Source organism: Larimichthys crocea, chromosome II, assembly GCF_000972845.2.
Source record: "Larimichthys crocea isolate SSNF chromosome II, L_crocea_2.0, whole genome shotgun sequence".
NCBI lineage: Eukaryota > Metazoa > Chordata > Actinopteri > Sciaenidae > Larimichthys > Larimichthys crocea.
In genome coordinates, this window is record NC_040012.1 from 6,024,403 (window position 1) to 6,047,318 (window position 22,916).

Sequence of the window (22,916 nt, forward strand, 5' to 3'; positions counted from 1 at the left end):
TGTTTAGTGGATTTAACTTAAATTCCCAGCTCAGGGTTTGACGACGTGATATTAGAGATCATGCAGTTAGTTAGTCACATAATGCCTGTTTGTTTTTAGTCGATACTGAATATGAAATCAGAAAGTTTGCATTTAAAGCTAGACGTTACGCGGCACGGATATGCACAAAAGGATAATCCATAAGTTTAATGCATCATGGAGGATTGTATTATACAGAGGAACATATCAATCCTTGAAGCTTGTCTGCTCAGAAATTTGTTCTTTCAGAAGCTGCTCAGGCTCACGTTGGTGATTTCAAACTTTCTCGCGACACACGTTTAACGTACCGAAAACCATCTGAGACGTTCCCAACAAAACTCCTCCATCTCTTTCATTCAGCTTTCCATCTTCCATCGTTCAAACATCACATCGGACTCCAGACAGAGAAAAAAAAAAAAAAAGGTCAGATTCTGGATCCAAACAAGCCAAAACCAGACGACACAAACAAACCCACACTCCTCGCCGCCTTCAACGTTCAGCGTCTGCACAGCGGAGTCCGATCAGAGGAAACACGATAACCATCTGTTATTACGGATCACAGCTGCAGCTCCTGGAAACAAACCGCGGCCTCGCGGTGACTGTTTGAGAAGTGTCACTGCTTTGTATCCGAGCAGGTGACGGGAGCCGATGATTGGTATTAATGCACCGCTGCTGCATTAACTCATCACAAACTAAGAGCTGGAAACCAAACAGCCGTTCTGACAAGGTAACGTACTCGATGATGGAAATCAACGAACCTCTTCAGGAACTCGGACCAGTTTCCAACTCGGCAATCACCAACCGTGAGCGAGCCGTCTCTGCTGAACCGGGTTCAATCCAAACGAGCCCGTTATCCAAGTATTGCTCATCTCTCCACACGAAACGTCATTTACCAAACACAGCCGCGCGGCCTAAAGCTGAATCTGCCTTCTAACCTGTGAAGTTATTTATCGAGCGCGCAGATAATATATTGTACATTTCTACTTCGACTGCACTGACGCCTACTGAACAACTGAGGACAGAGAGTCGGTCACAGCTAAAATAAAACTACAGCGTTTGTCACGGTGTGAACTTTGGCTTAGACGAGGTGACGGAGTCATGCTGGAAGAAACGTCAGACTCACGATGTGTGTGAAAGTTCGTGTTGTGTTTTTGTTCGTGGTGGACTCGTGCGGTTAGTTTGGTTTCAGGGACAAAGAGCAGCAGTCAGTGGATTCGTTAAGAGATTAACTGAACGAACAGCTCAGGTTCGGCTTTTCCGTGAGTTTCGGGAGGTTTGTTGGCTCGTAGCTGTTCTGCTGCAGGTTGTTTCAGCATCCTGACACCTTTGTGCTGGTCTGAATGGAGATTTGTGATTTTTTGGTTGCATTTCGTTCTCGACAATTTAATTTTGCATTTTTTATGTTTCAGCTGTGTGTGTGTTTGATGTGTGTGTAATCATACACACACAGGTCTGGACTTAATCTCTTGACGGGGGGCGGACTGGTGCTGGGTGTGTCCCGCTGAGATGGAAACCACTCCGGACGGGCTGGGCGGAGGCCTGCGGAGATCATTTATTTATTATCACATGAAAAAATACAAAATAATAAAAAATAATAATAATAAAGGTTTTCTGCAAATGAGAAACACCACCAAGTTCTGTTGGTTCAATTTTATTTTATTATTAAAAAAAAATCGCTTCATGACCGGCTGGCACAAATCTTCGAACTTACCATCAGGTACGTTTGTTTTTTTTCATAATGTTAAAGTTCAGATGTGATTTATTTGATTTCTGTCACTTTACAGTTTTAATTACTTAATGAAATATTTTTTTTAATAATAAAATATACAAATATGAACAACAGAACTTGTGTTGTGTTTCTCATTTTGTATTTTTTTCATGTGATAATAAATAAATGATCTCCGCAGGCCTCCGCCCAGCCCGTCCGGAGTGGTTTCCATCTCAGCGGGACACACCCAGCACCAGTCCGTCCCGGTCTACGAGATGAAGTTTCCAGACCTGTGTGTGTACTGATTACACACACATCAAACACACACACAGCTGAAACATAAAAAATGCAAAATTAAAATTGTCGAGAACGAAATGCACAATCACAAAAATCACAAATCTCCATTCAGACCAGCACAAAGGTGTCAGGATGCTGAAACAACCTGCAGCAGAACAGCTACGAGCCAACAAACCTCCCGAAACTCACGGAAAAGTCCGAACCTGAGCTGTTCGTTCAGTTAATCTCTTAATGAATCCACTGATCTGCTGCTCTTTGTCCCTGAAACCAAACTAACCGCACGAGTCACCACGAACAAAAACACAACACGAACTTTCACGACATCGTGAGTCTGACGTTTCTTCCAGCATGACTCCGTCACCTCGTCTCTAGCCAAAGCTTCACACCTCGTACAAACGCTGTAGTTTTATTTTAGCTGTGACCGACTCTCTGTCCTCATGTTGTTCAGTAGGCGTCAGTGCAGTCGAAGTAGAAATGTACAATATATTATCTGCGCGCTCGATAAATAACTTCACAGGTTAGAAGGCAGATTCAGCTTTAGGCTGCGCGGCTGTGTTTCGGTAAAATGACGTTTCGTGTGGAGAGATGAGCAATACCTGGATAACGGGCTCGCGAGCTGCTCAGCAGAGAGTTTGGATTGAACCCGGTTCAGCAGAGACGGCTCGCTCACGGTTGGTGATTGCTGAGTTGGAAACTGGTCCGAGTTCCTGAAGAGGTTCGTTTGATTTCCATCATCGAGTAACGTTACCTTTGTCAGAACGGCTGTTTGGTTTCCAGCTCTTAGTTTGTGATGAGTTAATGCAGCAGCGGTGCATTAATACCAATCATCGCCTCCGTCACCTGCTCGGATACAAAGCAGTGACACTTCTTCAAACAGTCACCGCGAGGCCGCGGTTTGTTTCCAGGAGCTGCAGCTGTGATCCGTAATAACAGATGGTTATCGTGTTTCCTCTGATCTGAGCTCGCTGTGCAGACGCTGAACGTTGAAGGCCGGCGAGGAGATGTGGGTTTGTTTGTGTCGTCTGGTTTTGGCTTGTTTGGATCCAGAATCTGACCTTTTTTTTTTTTTCTCTCTCTGTCTGGAGTCCGATGTGATGTTTGAACGATGGAAGATGGAAAGCTGAATGAAAGAGTTTTGTTGGGAACGTCTCAGATGGTTTTCGGTACGTTAAACGTTGTCGCGTTGTTGTACGAGAAAGTTTGAAATCACCAACGTGAGCCTGAGCAGCTTCTGAAAGAACAAATTTCTGAGCCGACAAGCTTCAAGGATTAATATGTTCCTCTGTATAATACAATATCCTCCACTGATGCATTAAACTTATGGATTATCCTTTTGTGCATATCCGTGCCGCGTAACGTCTTAGCTTTAAATGCAAACTTTTCTGATTTCATATCACAGTATCGACTAAAAACAAACATGCATTATGTGACTAACTAACTGCATGATCTCTTAATATCACGTCGTCAAACCCTGAGCTGGGAATTTAAGTTTAAATCCATCTAACGAGTTTTTTCATCGACTGATTTCTTCAAATCTTCTTCAAGCTGATAAAAACGAGTCGCCGCTTCACTTTGGAGAAGACTGAAACAGTCGATGGATGGTTTGTTTAGATGTGGTCCTCGATGAATGTGTCGTTATAGCAGTATATCATATATTTTTGTACATTTTATGCATCTTGTATCGTTAAACTGTTGCCTGGTTAGAGATTTTAGAATTTGGGAGATTTTTTTTTGTCTCGCCAAAAAAAGAAGCCGTCTTTTTTTTTTTTTAAGTTTCACCAGGACGTCGACGGTTCAGGGTTTCAAAGGGATTGTCCGTTTGATCATTTCAAATATGCTGAAAGATGAATGAATATTATATCTATAGTCAGATGATGTTAGTTACTTTTGTGTATTACAGAGAGGCGGAGTAAAAGTCAGTACAATCCGCTGATCTCAGCTTTTTTTCCACAGAAGTTGCAGCTTCTGCTTCGTCAGGAAGTTTCAAATCTAAAATCCTTCCAGACTTTTCCAAATCGAGACGTTTCAGCTCCGGATTCACGTCACAAAGACAGTTTACACTTTTTAGTTTTAGATCCTAAAAATCACAAAAACTGCCACTTCACTGCAAAACTTGAAACAAAAATAAATGAACGGAGAGGCGACCATGCGTCGTCACGGAGGTCTTTACGGTACTTTAAAACTTTCGTGTCCGCAATTTCCCCAATAAATTGCACTTTTTTTTTTCTCAGAGTTAAAACTCTTAAAAATCTTTGTGCACAAACACGATGCACAAATTTCTGGATTCGGCATGACGTCGAGTTTCAGAGGACGCCGTTATCGGTGATGTCTGTCGTGAATAAACATCCAGAAATCCACCTAGAAATCAGGAAAATGAGTTTTTGAATGGTGCCACATCGACATAATTTAAACAAATACAGCTAAAAGAAAAGGAGGCAACAATTTATCAGCTGATATTCGGATGACGTTCCCCAACATTAGTGATGTTTATCTGGTGTTGGCTAAATCTTCCAAACAAGATACGGAGAAATAATCACCATGTTTTGTATCGATGACTCAAAAACGAGGCTTTGATGAACTCCACGAGCTCCGACGTGCTTCTTTTGTTTCCGTGACACAAAATAATAAATAAATTAACAACAACAACAAAAATCATTGGCATTGAATATTTTTTTATTTTACACATCGGCCTCGGTTGTCTCCCACGGCAAACTCGCGGAGTCCCGGGCAACATTACGAGAACGGTAGTTATGAAACGTGGAGTCAGAAAAATAACAGAGCCAGAATAATTAATATCATTTTCCATGTGGCACAATCAGTGTTTCAAACTGCAAAGAAGTTTTGCTTGTAAAGATTTTAAAATCAAAGTTTTGACACGTTAACGTGAGATCACGATGACAGACGAGTCGTCTCCGGTTCGTTCGGGAATCTGCTGCAACTTCTCCTCATTTATCAAAGCTGACTAATTAATAATGTTTAAATCAGAGTAAAGATACTTTTGATAAATCGACAGTATATTTCATAGATTTAGATCGATGGTTTAAATAATGTCGATGAATGACCACTTGTTAAAATAAAATGCTGAGTCAATGCACTTTGGTCGACGTGTACCCGGTACTACAAATCAATCAGCACAGATTAGTTCGGTACATCGATCACTCGAGGTGTTTTTCTTCTGAACGTTCAGTTTGTGAAATGTCGTATTGGAGAATAAAAACTGTGAAGCGTCCGTCCTGAGCGCTGACTGAAGTCCGTACAGAGTCTTAAATCTTCAGAGGAAACGTGACGTGGAATCACGTCACTGCTGAGCCGCCTTACTTCACGATGCTGGACACAAAAACTGCTTTAAAAACACAAAGACGGACTTCCCGTCAGTGCTCCGGACGGACGCTTTCAGGTCGAACAGTCGAATTCTGCAGGAACATGAACAGAACAAAACAAACTTTTTATGTTTGTGACGCAGCACTTTGTATTTTTGTGCCAGTTTTAGAGATTTAAAGTGTCTCTGTGTTTCTGTTTCAAACCGCTAAAAGCTAAAAGGCTTCGATTCAAACACACCGATGATTTTAACCACTAGACGGCGCCGAGGTTCTGCTGCGAGTTTAAAAAAAAAAAAATCTGATTCCTGGATCAAAATTTACGACTTCAAACTTTGAGATGAAGAACGATGGATTCAGTTTAATCGAAACAAATCTGCAAAACAGTCGAATGATTCGTCGATCATCTTTTCTTTGGGTTCCATTACATTCTTAACATCACGTTCAAGGACTTTCCAGGCCCAAATTCTTTAATTCAAGGTCCTAAACTTTATTTACTAACGTTCTACTCTGAAATCTATAAATTCAAGCACTTTCAGCTCTTCATCCGTTAACCGTTAACGTCTATTGAGAAGTTAACGAAGGACTCCTGAGCTCAAACTAACATTTTAATTATCAGTTAATCGGTTCTTCTTCTTTTTGCTTCATTTGAAAGTTTTTCAGTTTTTTAGTCAATAAAACTTGTGAAAATAAAAAACATTTTTTTCTTTATAAGCTGAAGTTCTGAAGACGTCACCTCAAACTCTGAGTCGTTAGTTTGAGCTCAGGAGTCCTTCGTTAACTTCTCAATGGACGTTAACGTTTAACGGATGAAGAGCTGAAAAAGCTTGAATTTATAGATTTAAGAGTAGAACGTTAGTAAATAAAGTTTGGAACCTTGAATTAAAGAACTTGGGCCTGGAAAGTCCTTGAATGTGATGTTAAGCTGAAGAAAAGAAAACATTTTCAAAATAAAATGAAGGATTTTTGTTCGCAGTGAATCAGACGTGTTTGGTTGAACTCGGCGGAGCCTCGGCGTCGATCAGAGTCTCTAATTAATAAAAACTGTGTTGATTTAATGTTGAAGACTAAAATAAAAAGTTTCTATCAGCTGTGACGTCTTTGTTTTCTTTTGAAGGACGATTCAACAGGAAGCTGTTTGTTGCAAAGGAAACATCTGATTGGACCGTTTCTATAAATTACAACAAACTTTAACGAGTTTTTCAGATCCAAACTCGTCACTTCTGCTTTCTGCCCGCCTCTTCTTCTTCTGCTGCTCCCTCCTCCTCCTCCTCTTCTTCTGCTGCTCCCTCCTCCTCCTCTTCTTCTTCTGCTGCTCCCTCCTCCTCCTCCTCTTCTTCTCCCACCATGCTCCCTCCTGGCGTCCCTCCTGCTGGTCGGTGCCCTTGGCTCTGCCCTGCACTCGGCCTGTGGTCGTGGGTTTGAATCCCGCTGTGTGTCGGCGGCTCTCTGCTCTCCTCACTGGATGGAGGAGGTGGAGGAGGTGGATCAGGGCGCGTGGAGCCGCCTGAAGACCCAGCAGGAGGTTTTGACTTGTCCTGGTCCTTCAGGTCGGAGTGCTCATCGCTGCAGACAGAAAACAAACTGTGAGCGTCTGAAACTTTTCAATGCAGGCGATTAAAAACAGATGAATGAAAGTTTCATGAAAGTTTCAGTTTGAAAAGAAAAACTGCGAGAACTCGGAACGTCCTGTCACGTCCTCCTGACGTCTCACCGTCCTCAGTCATGAAGCAGAAACTGACTCAACACTGGATTCACTAGAAAATTCAACCCTGACAAATAATTTAATTAAATTAATAAACATGCTGGTGTCAGAGTCGGCTCACTGGAAAGTTTCTGCTGCAATAAATGGAACGAGGCCTCAGTCTTCAAGTGTCGCCCATAAATATTCAGATCCAGGTCCCTGTGTGCTTGAGATCTGTCCTGGATCTTTACTTTTAGTCTCAGACAAAGACTGTCTGAAGGTCAAACTGCTGTTTAGTCCAAAGTCAAGAAAGAATAAAAACCTTTTTCTGAAATATAAAATTCAGATCATGAAAGTCAGATTCATCCTGATGTCTCTGGTTTTAAATAAAGTTTTGTGGGTTTGAATGAAGCTGAGCTTCTTCTCACCTGTCTTGGAATCGCCCTGGCGGCAGCGGCGGCGTGTTTGGATCCGTTGACGTGTCCTTCAGGCCGTCGGGGTTCTCCGTGTCCGAGCGTCCTCCCTGCAGCTCCTCGCTCTCCTCGCTGGATTGGGGGGGAGGCCGTGGTTTGGGGGGTCTGCTGGCCCGGCGGCAGGGAGGTGCTGGGCCGCGGCACTGCAACTGCAGGCTGTGGTTGAAGCGAGCCGCCGCCATACACTCTGCCGTGGTTTTATCACACACACACTGAAGCTTGTCACACACGGAGACGCCCTGACCTGAGGACGACGAGGTCAAAGTTTGTAGACGTCGTCAGCACAAGAATCAAATCCATATTTATCGGCCCGCGCTGAAACGTTCGTGTGTCTGTACTCACATCGTGGTTTCTGGTTCTCGCAGGAGATCTGAGCGTTCAGCTTCCTCTCTGACCGACAGCCCATCGAGCCGATCTGCTTCAGGCAGCAGTGATGGAAGAAGCAACACCTGAAGAAGAAGACATCGACATCAACATGTATACACAACGTTTACGTTAAGTCAGTCCCAGATTCACTCTTATATCGAGGCTGCTGAGCTCAGCGGATTGTTGACTTGGACGAGTCCGGAAAGTCCCAATGACCAGAAATATGTTTGAACCCCAAGAACCTACAACCGACCAAGAAGCGAGGTGGTTAGGGTGTTTTACATAAAGTAAATGAATCAGTGAAGACTCATGTTCACACCAGGATCGTCTGGGAGACTCGCTTCGATTTGGTTTGATTCATTTTCACCGAACCGCCTGGACGACGTCGTGCAGTTACAACAGCTGCTCGTTTGGGGGCTGTACTGTCAAGAACATGTGGACTGTGCTGGAGTGTGAAAACCAACAAGTTTAGTCAAACTACACCGATTCTGTGGAGAGGAGTGCTCAAAGATTCAACCAGAAGCTTGTACGCGGTGACCCAAAGTGCCCCTAATGAATCCGTAACAGAACCAAACTTCTGCTGACCTGTCCAGCTGGTCCAGAGGTTGACCTCCGCCCTCCTGTCCGCAGTAGCAGCCGTACATCTCGTACTCATGTGGGCATCGTCCCGTCAGGCAGTGGAGCATCTCCCCCAGAGCCGGCATCTCCCGCCTGGCTCGCCCGTCGCTGTCGTACACGGTGAAGGAGCGACTGCATTCTGTTCGGAGATCGTCAGGTTAGTACTGAACACGTAAAGACAGACAGACGGTCGAGTCAGAGAATTTTAAAGACAAACCAGGAGTCGGACGTCTCACCTTTGCTGTCTGGTTGTAGCTGGATGTCGGTCAACCCAACAGACTCCAGCAGGGACCAGGCGAAGAACGGCACCGTCCTCTTCTGAGCCACGTCCAGGTCTGCCAACAGACAAAGGACATGTTCAAACATCATCATCAGAGGAAGGCAGACGACATGTTGAAGTCTTCCTCTCCGATCTGGCCTCAGACTGTCGAGTGCTGAGCGTACGATCCTGTTTATGTAACGTGGCGTCCGGTTCTTCAGTTTAAAGAGTTTCTACACGCTTTCTCACCAGAACTTCGCCTACAGTGGAATCTACGATTTTTCCACCTTCCCAGACTCAAACTAATAAAAGCCTGAAGGAATCAAACAGTTTCAGGACTGTTGAGGAGCTGTGTGGGTGAAGGTGATGGTGACACGAGGAACCTTCACGAGACAAACGCAGCCTGGAGCTCTGCAGGAAATAAAGACGCCTCGTCACTGTCGTCCGCCCACGTTCAACCTGCAGCCTGGAGCCAAATCTGTGTTCAGCTTTATGAGCTGCTTCATGTTCCTGTTTTAATTATCCTCCATGTTTATTCGTTAATGTTCCTTCTGGCCGTCGTTAGAGGTCAGAGCCGTTTCGATATAATTCACTTTATTGAACTCAGGAGAGAAACCTGCTTCGTTTATTCATCTGGTTTAAATTCGATCTAACGAGGAGGTGAGACCGACAAACTTTCTAAACTTCACCGTCTGCGTCTGTCTGCTGCGAGCTCTCCTCGCCCTCGTCACACGCCGGTTTCTCCGTCTCCGCCTCTTCGGATTCGGCCTCGGCTGTGTCGGTTCCGGTCGTCGTGGCGATCTCTGATCTCGCCGCGCTGGAGGTGACTTGGCGTCCTCGCGTCGTCTGAGAGTCGTCTCTCATCGAAGTCGATGGCGAGGTCGTGGTCCGCTGAGTCGTCCGTGCTGCAGCAGGAAGGTCAGAGGTCACGATTATTCAGGATTTAGTTTTTCTCAGCACGGTGTGAAGGTGAAGTGTCGCCTCACCTGTCACGAGGCCGAGAGGAGCAGGTGTCTGCAGTGCGACCCCTTCTTCCCGTGAAGAGCCGGGAGTCGTGGCGGTGGCTCGGCCTGTGCTGCGCTCTGGTCGTGAGCTACTTGTTGAGGATCTTTGTGTCACCGTGGTAACGATGTCTGGGCCTGTGAACGTGTGAAAGTTTTCAGAGTCAGTAAATTAATATTTCTGTTATATTTCTTCACCTCGACCTTTCCAACGGGACGCTGACGTGTTTTTTTATTTCTTCCAAACTACCAAAAACAGAACCGAGCAGACAAACAGCGGTGGACACGTGTTCTGTGACGCGTTTCATGAAGTTCGATATATTCCTGTCATGAAGGTGCCGCTCTCTCTCTCCACTGACAAAAACATTCCTCTAACTCGGAGTCGCTGCCTAAAAAACAGAAACTAACGGATCCAAACAGTCAAACAAACCAAACGATCCTGGCAGCAGCAGCTGAGCTCACATAGATCCAAATATTTAAACACTGAGACGACTGATCGTCTTTCAGCTCAGAGTTCGCTCGCTGCTGACCGTCAGTTCTCCTCGCGCTCTCCTCGCCGACGCCTCGTTCTCTCGCCTCCTCTGAAGCTGAAGCTGAAGCTGAAGCTGGAGGTGGAGGTGGAGGTGTTGCTGGTGTAGATGTGACGGTGACGCCTCCTCCTCCACCTGAAGACAGCGGAGACACAAAGACCTTCAGAAAAGTTCCACGTTGATACTTTCCACTTTATTAAAGCAGGCGTTACATAAAACACACTTCAACACTTTTTACCTGACAGCAGGGACCTGACATTTAATCAAATCACTACAGCTCAGTCTGTGTGTGTGTGTGTGTGTGTGTGTGTGTGTGTCGTTTTAAAACACACACACACACACACTTCATCCTGCAGCCACAAATACTCTCCAGAGCAGCAAACGTAGATTAATCCGCCGCTGAAAGTAGTCCCAAACAGCTGCAGCGATCAGATCTTCTTAAAACTCACAGACGTCTTTATCTAACGAACCTGTCTGAGAAGCCGACGGCGTCTTTGTGGACGGCGTCTTTGTGACCTCGGTGGTCACGGTCTGTGTCGTCACCGATCTGGCCGCCGTCGCCGTGAGAACGACTTTAACTGAGGAAGAACGAGAAAAGGTTCACATCCTGCGTCAGACCTGAGCTGCTGACGAAGTGCACATTAAACCACTGGGAGACTTTTAATGTGAAGCATCTGCAGGAAGTGCTCGGCGTGTTTATTAAACTCACCGTGTTCATCTGAAGCTTCCTGTTCCTCCTCGTCATCATCGTCCTCCTCCTCTTCCTCTTCTTCAGAGGACTTTGAGAGCGTCGTGCTGGACGTGGTCGACGTTTTCTCAGACAGACTGATCTGTGGCGTCGTCGTGAACACGACTGAACCTGCAGACGTCAGATAATTAATAAGAAATGATCAATCAGTCAAAACATCTAGAGATAAACAGATTTAGGTTTAAACGTGTGAAGATTTCGTCATCACCTTCCTCAGACGACTCCTCCTGACCTCCTCCAGCCTCTCTGGGAGTCGTAGTCCTCAGAGAAGTTGTAGTTTGGCTCGGAGGTGTGGGGTCAGCATGCTCTGTCTCTGCCTCGCTCGGCGTTTCTCCGTCACCGACGAACAGAACTGGATCTGCTGCAGAGAGACACAGAAAATCTCTAAATGAAGCCCCTCCAACTAGTGGACACTAATGCCAAACGGTAGGTGGTATCAAAAAGCCCAAATGACCGTGAGCATCCTCATCTTGTCGACCATGTGAATGCTGAATTTCAGTGTGTGAAGTTAAAAAATGTGACCTGGGGAGAGAGAGAAAGAACAGGTGCCCCGTGCTCCTTTGGGAAATTTCTCCTCTCCAGTTTACATGGGAGTAGATGGGGCTGTCGCGGTCAGACCAACTGAAGAAGTTTTACTGCCTGTAAATTCAACTTTTTTGTATTTAGGAAGTTGTTCTAAATTTAGTTTTATTTTTTCTTCCAAACAAACGGCAGTGCGTGGAAACATTTGGAAAAGTGTTTTTTATGAATCAGTGTTCAGTCATGAAGACCGCCACGTCACTGAAGTGAAAAAACATCCATCACCAACTGTTGTGTTTATCAAAAACAGGTTCCTGCCGTCAATCATCTCGGAGAGTTTCACCGGCTCACCGAGGACGGGTGCTGAAGGACCGCGGCTCGTCTGATCCGCATTTATCTCTTCCAGCTCGAGTGCTTCCTCTGTCACGGCCTCGTTCAGATCTGTTAAAGCGGCGACAGGAAACGTTTGAGCCAAATGAGTCATCGAGCAGCAGGAGGCGAACAGCGGGGAAATTTATTTATGGTGTTTTGGAAGCTGCCGAACGCTCGGCTCGAGCCAAATGTAATTATGAGCAGCTTGGAAAAACACAAGTTTGCCAGAAAAGTTCTTGAGGGAGGATCGCAGCGAGGCCGTGCAGATGGAAACGAGAGGCTGAGTAATGCAACTGTTTTTACCTTCAGAGGTCAGACTCGTGTGCGGCGTCTCTTCCTCTTCTTCTGCCTCGAAGTCACCTTCAAACTCTGAAACGACAGAACAGCAGCTGAAACCACGATGTGGCTTTGACTCCGGACTCTGTTGTAGTGGCTGCTGGTCGTTTGCTGACGTTATTTCAAAGACTCGGCAGCCTCTATGGACATGATGGCAGAGGAGAAGAGAGTGAAGAGGACGCTGACGGAGGAAGCCATCACTCTGTGATTTACAGAGTTTATGATGGACAGTGAAGTAAACTGCTGACAGCTGTAGCTGCTGTTAGCTCAGTCTGTCAGCTGCTGTTAGCTCAGTTTGTTAGCTGCTGTTAGCTGCTGTTAGCTCAGTCTGTTAGCTGCTGTTAGCTCAGTCTGTTAGCTGCTGTTAGCTCATGTCTGTTAGCTCAGTTTGCTGTTAGCTGCATGTAGCTTCAGTTTTCAGCGCTCAGTCCTGGAGCTCAGTTTGTTAGCTCATGTTAGCTCAGTCTGTTAGCTGCGTTAGCTCATGTTAGCGTCAGTCTGTTAGCTGCGTGTTTAGCTCATGTTAGCTCAGTCTGTTAGCTGCTGTTAGCTCATGTTAGCTCAGTCTGTTAGCTGCTGTTAGCTCAGTGTTAGCTCAGTCTGTTAGCTGCTGTTAGCTCATGTTAGCTCATTCTCCTGTAGCTCATGTTAGCTCAGTCTGTTAGCTGCTGTGTAGCGCATGGTGCTATAGTTGTTAGCATTAGTCATGTTAGCCTCAACTCTCTGGATTTACAGAGTTTTATGATGGACAGTGAAGTAACTGCTGACAGCGAGCTGCTGTTAGCTCATCTGTTAGCTGCGTTGCCATGTACTCAGTGGTAGCTCTTAGCTCATGAGCTCATCGTAGCTGCTGTAGCTATTCGAACTGAGTGTTTGTACCAACAGGCGTTATGGACTACCAGGAAGAAGAAGAGGAGGTAACCAGGCTCAGCAGCTTCGATGGACAGGATGGCAGAGAGAAGAGAGGTGAAGAGGACGCTAAGAAGAGAAAAAAGCAAGAAGCTGCCGGACAAAGAGTAAATCATCGTGTCGTCGTGATCTGTGTCTTCGTCTCCGTGTTAACCTCTGACCTGCGAGCCAATCAGAGGACGTCATCGAGGTGGGCGTGCCCGGCGGCGGTGTGATGAGGTCACCATCCGTCCCCGTGGTGTCGCTCTGGTTATCCGCTCCGGTCATTAAGGCGTCGATCCTGCTGAGCGGACACAGTAAAACTGTCACAGCTGACAAATATGAAGAAACGTCATTTATATGATCTCATTTGTTTCTGTGAAGCATCTTTGAGGATCTCACGTGAACCAGAACATCGACTGATCTGACATTATCTTCTGGATTCACATTATAAAAGACTGAAGCAAATCTGATTTTCTGTTAATCAAACAGTTGTTTGTTGCTCTCTGTGATGTGAACAGAGACGTTCGCGAGTGAACTCAACCACAAAAAGAGGATTTTACCTGCTGACAGGAAGGACGAGTTGGAGAGCGGGAAGCTGGCAGAGTCGTTCCTGCTGAGAGAACATCTGGAAAGAGCGAGGACGGGAAGAGACGACCAGATGGATAAAAACTCTTTAGAAACATGAAGCCTGATAAACTAACGCTGTGACCTCCTGTGACCCACTCTGACCTGTGATCAGTTGACCCACTCTGACCTGTGATCAGGTGAACGGTGGGTCTCTGTCATTCGTACGTCTGTTCTCACACTATAACTTTGGGCCCCGGGTCGGGAGAAGTACGTAACGCTTTACGGCACTAAGTCACACAGCAGCAACTATTTCCTGATCTGGTGAACTAGGATCATATTTTAGGGAGGAATTGTTTTCTGGTTTCCCCTCTGATGTCCCCGCGTGCTCCGCCTCAACTCTCTGTGATTACAGAGTTTATGATGGACTGAAGTAAACTGCTGACAGCTGTAGCTGCTGTGTAGCTCATGTTAGCTCAGTCTGTTAGCTGCTGTTAGCCTCAGCTGTTAGCTCATGTTACTGGCTGTAGTCTGTTAGCCAGTCTGTTAGATGCTTGTTGCTGTTAGCTCAGTCCTGTTAGCTCATGTTAGCTCAGTCTGTTAGCTGCTGTTAAGCTCAGTTTGTTAGCTGCTGTTAGCTCATGTTAGCTCAGTTTGTTAGCTGCTGTTAGCTTAGGTTAGCTCAGTCTGTTAGCTGCCGTTAGCTCATGTAGCTCAGTTTGTTAGCTGCTGTTAGCTTGGTTACTCAGTCTGTTAGCTGCCATTAGGTCATGTTAGCTCAGTCTGTTAGCTGCTGTTAGCTCATGTGCTCAGTTACTCTAGCTCGGTACTGTCTTAGCTGCCGTTAGCTCATGTTAGCTCAGTCTGTTAGCTGCTGTTAGCTCATGTTAGCTCAGTCTGTTAGCTGCTGTTAGCTCAGTCTGTTAGCTGCGTGTAGCTCTTTAGCTCTGTCTGTTAGCTGCTGTTAGCTCATGTTATCTTCAGTTTGTAGCCGGGGGAGTGTTAGTGTTTTGTACCACTGGAAAAGAAGTTTACAGGCCAGGGAGCAGAGCCGGTGTCGTGCAAGAACAGGAGCTAAGCAAGCGGGCAATGTAACCATGCTCAGCATACTCTATGGACATAAGGGCAGAGGAGAAGAGAGTGAAGAGGACGCTGACGGAGGAAGCTAGGAAGAAAAGGAGAGAGTGAGCGAGCAAGAAGCGCCGGACAAGAGTAAAGTGGGACTGACTTTAGTTCTTCAGATTCTCGACAAAGCTCTTTAAAAAATCTGTCGGTCTCAGTTGAAGTCGAGTTTTTCTTGTCTCCATCAGGTTTGAACTTTTCTCTGAAGTTGCCTCCTCCACTTTAATAATCGTCTCTACCTCGTCTTCGCCGGTTCTCTCTATATTTGGACCTGACGGATCAAAGGACCTCTGTACAATCTTTGATTTCTGTCTCTCTCCAGCTGTGCGTCGGCAGAAGCCGCAGGATTAAACGCCAAGAGGTCATGTTTTATTGGCTGAGAGCCACAGAGGTGTGATCAGCCTTCTGCATCTCTATCCAATCAATCGCTCCTTGGATCCGACATCGCTGACCCGCTCAGAAACTGACGCAGCCCGACTGACGCACTGTCTGGAGAAAGCTGACGCTGACATTCTGCTCGTGTCTGACTCGCCGTCATTCGATCAGAGTTCGAGCTGAAGTGTGCTGAGTCACTCTGGACTCACCTCTGAAGGTTGGCCGGTCCAGCGGTGCTGCCCGGCAGTCTGGAACACAGAATCACACTAATGAGGCGCTCAGGCTCGGAAAGCAGAAGCAGTGTTGATGAAAGCACGTGTGTGTCAGACATACGGCTCAGCTTCTTAATATGTACATAACAGATATCACACAGGATTCTCAGCTGAAGTTACCTGTCTGATTTGGAGCAGAGCAGGCTGAGTCCGCCAGGCCTCGCAGGGTTGAGTTGTATGGACTCTGAGTCATGCAGTCGATGGCCGCCGGGTCGCATTCAACAAACCTCTGCTGACACCAAGAAGCAGCATCTCGGAGATAAAAAGAAAGACCAGAAGTGTTTGATTTCTGCTGTTTTGTCTCTCAGGTGTTTCAGCTGACGTCTCACCACAGCTGATGTTCGAGGCCGAACAGGGTGAAGTTTTCTGGGAGCAGAGACGGCTGCGTGCCTGCAGGGGGCAGCGTCCAGGTAACACAACCTGTGAGTCTGACAGCAGCGGCAGCAAAGAAGAAATGACGGTTTACGGTTTTATTTTAGCGAGTGTTCACGTAGCCTCAACTCTCTGTGATTTACAGAGTTTATGATGGACAGTGAAGTAAACTGCTGACAGCTGTAGCTGCTGTTAGCTCATGTTAGCTCAGTCTGTTAGCTGCTGTTAGCTCATGTTAGCTCAGTCTGTTAACTGCTGTTAGCTCATGTTAGCTCAGTCTGTTAGCTCAGTTTGTTAGCTCATGTTAGCTCAGTTTGTTAGCTGCTGTTAGCTCATGTTAGCTCAGTCTGTTAGCTGCTGTTAGCTCATGTTAGCTCAGTCTGTTAGCTCATGTTAGCTCAGTCTGTTAGCTCATGTTAGCTCAGCCTGTTAGCTCATGTTAGCTCAGTCTGTTAGCTGCTGTTAGCTCATGTTAGCTCAGTTTGTTAGCTGCAGTTAGCTCATGTTAGCCTCAACTCTCTGTGATTTACAGAGTTTATGATGGACAGTGAAGTAAACTGCTGACAGCTGTAGCTGCTGTTAGCTCAGACGAACTGAGTGTTTGTACCAACAGGCGTTGTACAGGGAAGAAGAAGAGGAGGTAACCAGGCTCAGCAGCTTCTATGGACATGATGGCAGAGGAGAAGAGAGTGAAGAGGACGCTAAGAAGAGAAAAAAGCAAGAAGCTGCCGGACAAGAGTAAATCATCGTGTCGTCGGTGATCTGTGTCTGTCTTTATGTCGTCCTCGTGTTGAACCTCTGACCTGTGAGCCAATCAGAGGACGTCATCGAGGTGGGCGTGCCCGGCGGCGGTGTGATGAGGTCACCATCCGTCCCCGCGGTGTCGCTCTGGTTATCCGCTCCGGTCATTAAGGCGTCGATCTCTGCTGAGCGGACACAGTAAAACTGTCACAGCTGACAAATATGAAGAAACGTCATTTATATGATCTCATTTGTTCTGTGAAGCATCTTTGAGGATCTCACGTGAACCAGAACATCGACTGATCTGACATTATCTTCTGGATTCACATTTTATGAAAGACTGAAGCAAATCTGATTTTCTGTTAATCAAACAGTTGTTTTGTTGCTCTCTGTGATGTGAACAGAGACGTTCGCTGAGTGAACTCAACCACAAAAGAGGATTTTACCTGCTGACAGGAAGGACGAGTTGGAGAGCGGGAAGCTGGCAGAGTCGTTTCCTGCTGAGAGAACATCTGGAAAGAGCGAGGACGGGAAGAGACGACCAGATGGATCAAAAATAAACTTTTTAGAAACATGAAGCCTGATAAACTGACGCCTGTGACCTCCTGCTGACCCACACTGACCTGTGATCAGCTGACCCACACTGACCTGTGATCAGCTGAACGGTGTCTCTGTCATTCGTACGTCTGTTCTCACTCTATGTAACTTTGGGCTCCGGGTCGGGAGAAGTACGTAACGCTTTACGGCACTAAGTCACACAGCAGCAACTATTTCACTGATTCTGGTGAAACTGGATCATATTTTATGGAGGAAATGTTTTCTGGTTTTCCCTCTGATGTCCTCCTGCTGCTCCACCTCAACTCTCTGTGATTTACAGAGTTTATGATGGACAGTGAAGTAAACTGCTGACAGCTGTAGCTGCTGTTAGCTCATGTTAGCTCAGTCCGTCAGCTGCTGTTAGCACATGTTAGCTCAGTCTGTTAGCTGCTGTTAGCTCAAGTTAGCTCAGTCTGTAGCTGCTGTTAGCTCAAGTTAGCTCAGTCTGTTAGCTGCTGTTAGCTCATGTTAGCTCAGTCTGTTAGCCGGGGGGAGTGTTAGTGTTTGTACCACTGGGATAAAGAAGTTTACAGGCCCAGGGAGCAGAGCCGGTGTCGTGCAAGAACAGGAGCTAAGCAAGCGGGCAATGTAACCATGCTCAGCATACTCTATGGACGTAATGGCAGAGGAGAAGAGAGTGAAGAGGACGCTGACAGAGGAAGGAGTGAGCGAGCAAGAAGCCGCCGGACAAGAGTAAATGTGGGACTGACTTTTAGTTCTTCAGATTCTCGACAAAGCTTCTTTAAAAAATCTGTCGGTCTCAGTCGAAGTCGAGTTTTTCTGTCTCCATCAGGTTTGAACTTTTCTCTGAAGTTGCCTCCTCCACTTTAATAATCGTCTCTACCTCGTCTTCGCCTGGTTCTCTCTATATTTGGACCTGACGGATCAAAGGCCCTCTGTACAATCTTTGATTTCTGTCTCTCCAGCTGTGCGTCGGCAAGAAGCCGCAGGATTAAACGCCAAGAGGTCATTGTTTTAATTGGCTGAGAGCCACAGAGGTGTGACTCAGCCTTCTGCATCTCTATCCAATCAATCGCTCCCTTGGATCCGACATCGCTGACCCGCTCAGAAACTGACGCAGCCCGACTGACGCACTGTCTGGAGAAAGCTGACGCTAACATTCTGCTCGTGTCTGACTCGCCGTCATTCGATCAGAGTTCGAGCTGAAGTGTGCTGACGTCACTCGGACTCACCTCTGAAGGTTTGGCCGGTCTCAGCGGTGCTGCCCGGCAAGTCTGGAACACAGAATCACACTAATGAGACGCTCAGGCTCGGAAAGCAGAAGCAGTGTTGATGAAAGCACAGCGTGTGTCAGACATACGGCTCAGCTTCTTAATATGTACATACAGATATCACACATGATTCTCAGCTGAAGTTACCTGTCTGATTTGTAGCAGAGCAGGCTGAGTCCGCCAGGCCTCGCAGGGTTGAGTTGTATGGACTCTGAGTCATGCAGTCGATGGCCGCCTGGTCGCATTCACAAAACCTCTGCTGACACCAAGAAGCAGCATCTCCGAGATAAAAAGAAAAGACCAGTCAGTGTTTGATTTCTGCTGTTTGTACTCTCAGGTGTTTCAGCTCGACGTCTCACCACAGCTGATGTTCGAGGCCGAACAGGTGAAGTTTTCTGGGAGCAGAGACGGCTGCTGCCTGCAGGGGGCAGCGTCCAGGTAACACAACCTGTGAGTCTGACAGCAGCTGCAGCAAAGAAGAAATGACGGTTTACGGTTTTATTTTAGCGAGTGTTCACGTAGATATCTAAACTGTGCACAGCGTGGGAGCAGAGAGGAAGACGATGATGCTCGACTTTTTGGATCTGCAAACATTCAACCCAAAGACTGTTTGTTTGTTTCTCTGAGGTTTGTTTCTTCTGAAATGATCCAATGTTAAACTTCATTTTGTGTTTTTGTTCTTTCCAAAGACTACAGGACTGCTGAAAGTAAAATCACTTTTTAAACTCAACATCTGCTGCAGCTGCTTCCTGCTGTGATCTGAGTCTTTCACTCACACGTCCAGAGGATCCGCGGGGTTTCCGGCCGCCGCGTATCTGCAGGAGCAGCCGTAATCTTCCAGGTCGCGTGGACAAAGCCCCGTCGCACAGCGGAGCTGCAGAGCGAAATTCACCAGCGAGGGGAAATTATCGAAGACCGAGTGGAGCCAGGTGAAGCGCAGGCCGAGACAGTCTGCACAAAGAGAAACAAGATGGAAACAGCAGCCACGAGGACAAACCAAACCAACTCCATTCGCTCCGTCTCGCAGGTGATTTAATCACAGCTAATCCTGTTGGCAGGTTCCAATAACCCGAGTCCAGAGAAGCATGCAGGGCAGAAGATTATCCAGGCCACAGCTCTCCACATGGTGGATGTACCACAGAGCTGATCAGGACGACATCACAGCGTGTTAATCAGCCGACCTCCGAGTCAACAGCATCAGAAACTGACACGAAAAGTCACGACGTTGGAGCAACGAGGAGTCAGTCTGAACAGTTACTGTCGGACCGCTGAGAGCATTTATCCAACAAACAGTTATTAAACGGCGTGTTTGATTCACAGAGATGTGACAAAATACACACACTGTAAAAACTTCAAGTTAAATGCAGTGTCCCAAATAAAAGCCTGTTCGTCTCTCCGTCTGGTAATAGTTCATCCAAATTCCAAGAAAACAAATAACTTCATTTACCACATACAGCTGGTTTCATGTTAAAATGAGACTTTTGTTACTTTAGAATGAGACTTTCAAATCTGCAGACGTTGAAGGTCGTCTTGTTTCTACAGAGCAGACAAACCAAACACTAACTCCAGTCACGTACTCGCTCTAGTCAGCGGCCACCATTGTTTCTCCTTCACACTGTAACGAGAGGGTGAGGCGACTGGGATGCAACCAGCAACTACTCCACTAGATGTCAGGAAATCCTGCAGACTGGACCTTTAAGTTTCAGGAAAACGTCGACAAGTATTGGAGATTCAGCATCGTGTTCTTAAAGAGGTCAAATGATGACAAATTCATCCTCACCGGTCATGTGATCTGCGCTCGGGTCGCCGGCGTCCGGGCAGAAGATGGAGCTGGCAGAAAGCGCTGAAGACGAAGACGAGTAATAATTTGATTCACGTTTAACAGACAGTATCAAAAAAGCATCGTATTACATCGAGACGTGACGGTAAACTGAAGACACTCACCGCATCGGGCAGCAGATATCACGAAAATCCACGTCACAAACATGACTCGTACCTGCGTTCAGAGGGAGAAGATTCAAAGTTTGAGCTCTGAGCTTCATTACTGCAAAGAAATAATAACAGCATTGAAGATTTGCATGTTAATGATCACAGTGGTAGATTTTCTACCATAACCCAAAAAATGAAAGTCCTCCAGTTTGACTTGCAGTCCTTAAATTAGCTGAAATAAACACATTGTTATTAGACTGGAGCGCGTTGACCACCGGTATGTTAAATTAGTTTTTATCAGCTAACGACAACAAATCTCGTGCACTGTTTGTCCCCGACAGATGAAGTACTTCCTCCTGTTTGTTTGAGAAAAAACGACAGCGAGCAGCTGTTTTAGAAAATCACTGAAACTGTTTGAAACATGGACACAGCCTAATAAATCTCCCGTCATGACGGTGTCGTGCCAGAACAGGAGCTGGGCGAGCGTTAGCAATGTAACCGGGCTCAGCAGCTTCTATGGACATGATGGCAGAGGAGAAGAGGACGCTGACGGAGGAAGCTAAGAAGAGAATAGGAGAGAGTGAGCGACTTTTACTGCCTCACACTCGATCAAATAAACGAACGTGCTCATCAAGTGTCGCCGTGGTTTTTGTTGTTGTTCTGTCACGTGTAACCTGAGTTTACCCTGACATCTCCATAAACCACCCCCCCGTCATTACAGCGCCGACTGCTGCGGCGCCAAACGAGTCGGACGACCTCCTCGCGTCTTTAACGGCTTCGAACAGCTCGGCCCACCTGCAGCTCAAAGTGCATCATTAACGTTATTCAGAGTGCATTAAGAGAATCAGAACAGGGAAGTTATCGGCACGTCTGCTGTCAACGCAGCACGGAGGAGGTCAGCGTCTCATTAACGCAGTTATATTCGAGCTTTAATGTCACCTCAAAGTGGTCAGCTCGGCACGCTAATGCACAACAAAGACTCAGGTTTGTATGAAGAGAGCAAAGAAGGAAGCACTGAGGGAACCAACGAGGAGACACTGCCCTGTATTATTAATGTGACAATATGGATGTGTCCATAGAAACACATGGAAACAAACGTTTGTGGCCTGACGCAGAATTCTCCAAAAATAATCGCTCAAATATAGTTTGGACAATCGGGATGGACGTCCAACTTCCTCCCATGAGTGGAGCGAAGAAATGGAGCCGCCAACTGTTTTTCTATTTTCATCTCAAAGTGATGATGTTCCTCAAAAACACAGGGACGAAGGACGTTGAAGTGACTGTGCAAACTCTCAGGTGTGGTGTTCCTGACGTGTTTTCCATTAAAACAAGAATCACACGTTCGGATTGAATTCATAGATTTAGTTTAGCTTTAACCAAACTGAACGTCTCCCTGTGGACGAGCTTTGCTGTAGCTCAGCTTGTTCCAGTGTGAAGTCATCGGCAGCTCAAAATATAAACGGACTGGCCTGACCAAGCTTTCCATCAGCATGCTGTTCATCATCTACTAGTTTAAAGAACGAGTCATTTCAAAGATTGAGTTGGGGACAGAGGACTCGAACAAACATCACGTCTTAAAGTTGTTGGTGGGTTAACGGACAACAACTCGAGTCGACATCCAGCAGATTCACCATCTTTTAGCTCAGTTTTTGGTCTCCACCAACAGGTTCCTCTATCGTTCAGTGAGTTTATTGGATGAAAACACAGAGAGCAAACAGTAAACCAAACCCCAGTCTTACCTTATTCGTGGCGTAGCGGCTGCAGAAGTCGTTTCTTCATTGAATGAAGGTTCGTGTTAAACTCTGAGGCATCGTACTGAATCAGCTCTGATGGACGTGAGCAGAGGGTAGAAGCTTCTTTAGGGCTTTTGTCGTCTTGTTTCCCAACAGAGCGAACTCTCAGCTCCACTAACTGTTTATCAGTCCTACCTGAGTATGTGAGGGGAGGAGGGGTGGGCACCTTTATCCCCTTCAGTTCAGCTCTTATTGGCTATCAGGTGACACCTGAGCAGGAGCTTATCATGGTTTGGTTCCTGTGCAGGTATTTGAGGCTTTTAAGGAGGTGGGGTCCTGACAGGGGGGGGGGCCCACAGAGTGGTCTTTGTCCCGCGGGGGGCTGGATCTGTGACCCTGAGGTCGACCCGGTTCTTATCTGATCCTCCCAGGACTTCAGATCAATGAGCAGCAGCAGGGAGGGGCGGGCGGTCAGCGAGGAAGAGGAGCTGAGGGTTTAATGACGGGGCAGATAGTGGGGCATTGTCTGGGACAGGTGCATCTGTGCGAGGGGGGACAGGTGTGTTTGTCTAATGACAGGAAGTGGATACAATTACAGGACAGAAGTCAGAGCTGATTAAATATTCAGCCTCGTCTAAACTGCAAAGCACTGATGAGCTCATCCCTGTATCGTCGTCATCACGTGTTCTAGCTTACGGAGACTTTAGTGAACTGCGGCTGTTTTGGAAGAGGAGGTCTCCAGGACGGGGGGGCAGCGCCGGTCCTGGCCACATTTCGCCCTGGGCGAACACCCGACTCCCCCCCCCACCCCCGAGCGAACATTTTCTCGTGCGCCCTCATGG

At 46.6% G+C, this 22,916-nt stretch overlaps 2 protein-coding genes across 5 annotated transcripts in view; one reads left to right on the plus strand and one right to left on the minus strand.

Annotated features, from left to right (window-relative positions):
- Positions 1 to 5,640, plus strand: part of efr3a (EFR3 homolog A (S. cerevisiae)) — a 93,080-nt gene extending 87,440 nt beyond the window's left edge. For all 4 annotated transcript variants that reach the window (XM_027287780.1, XM_027287774.1, XM_027287767.1 and 1 more), the window contains one exon: positions 1,926 to 5,640. In XM_027287780.1, the coding sequence (XP_027143581.1) occupies positions 1,926 to 2,031 (106 nt within the window). In that variant the 3' untranslated portion in view covers positions 2,032 to 5,640. The remainder of the gene's footprint in view (positions 1 to 1,925) is intronic.
- Positions 5,343 to 22,814, minus strand: oc90 (otoconin 90). The gene is made up of 23 exons (XM_027291637.1): positions 22,081 to 22,814; positions 20,357 to 20,408; positions 20,193 to 20,255; positions 19,189 to 19,363; positions 18,772 to 18,878; positions 18,560 to 18,691; positions 18,374 to 18,415; positions 17,030 to 17,095; positions 16,646 to 16,768; positions 12,214 to 12,279; positions 11,890 to 11,979; positions 11,228 to 11,380; positions 10,981 to 11,130; positions 10,742 to 10,849; positions 10,272 to 10,406; positions 9,727 to 9,879; positions 9,430 to 9,645; positions 8,718 to 8,816; positions 8,449 to 8,620; positions 7,840 to 7,946; positions 7,453 to 7,741; positions 6,655 to 6,906; positions 5,343 to 5,436 (listed from the first exon to the last, which is right to left on the minus strand). The coding sequence occupies exons 2-23, from the start codon at positions 20,397 to 20,399 to the stop codon at positions 5,343 to 5,345; spliced, it is 2,835 nt and encodes a 944-aa protein (XP_027147438.1). The 5' UTR covers positions 20,400 to 20,408; positions 22,081 to 22,814.
- Positions 22,815 to 22,916: the final 102 nt, after the last annotated feature.

Coding starts and splice junctions, on each gene's coding strand:
- oc90 (XM_027291637.1), bottom strand. CDS start 20,399: ATGTTTGTGACGTGGATTTTCGTGATATCTGCTGCCCGATGCG. Junction 11,381..11,889: donor TCCTTCAGCACCCGTCCTCG/GTGAGCCGGTGA, acceptor GTCTCTCTGCAG/CAGATCCAGTTCTGTTCGTC. Junction 11,131..11,227: donor GGAGGAGTCGTCTGAGGAAG/GTGATGACGAAA, acceptor TGACGTCTGCAG/GTTCAGTCGTGTTCACGACG.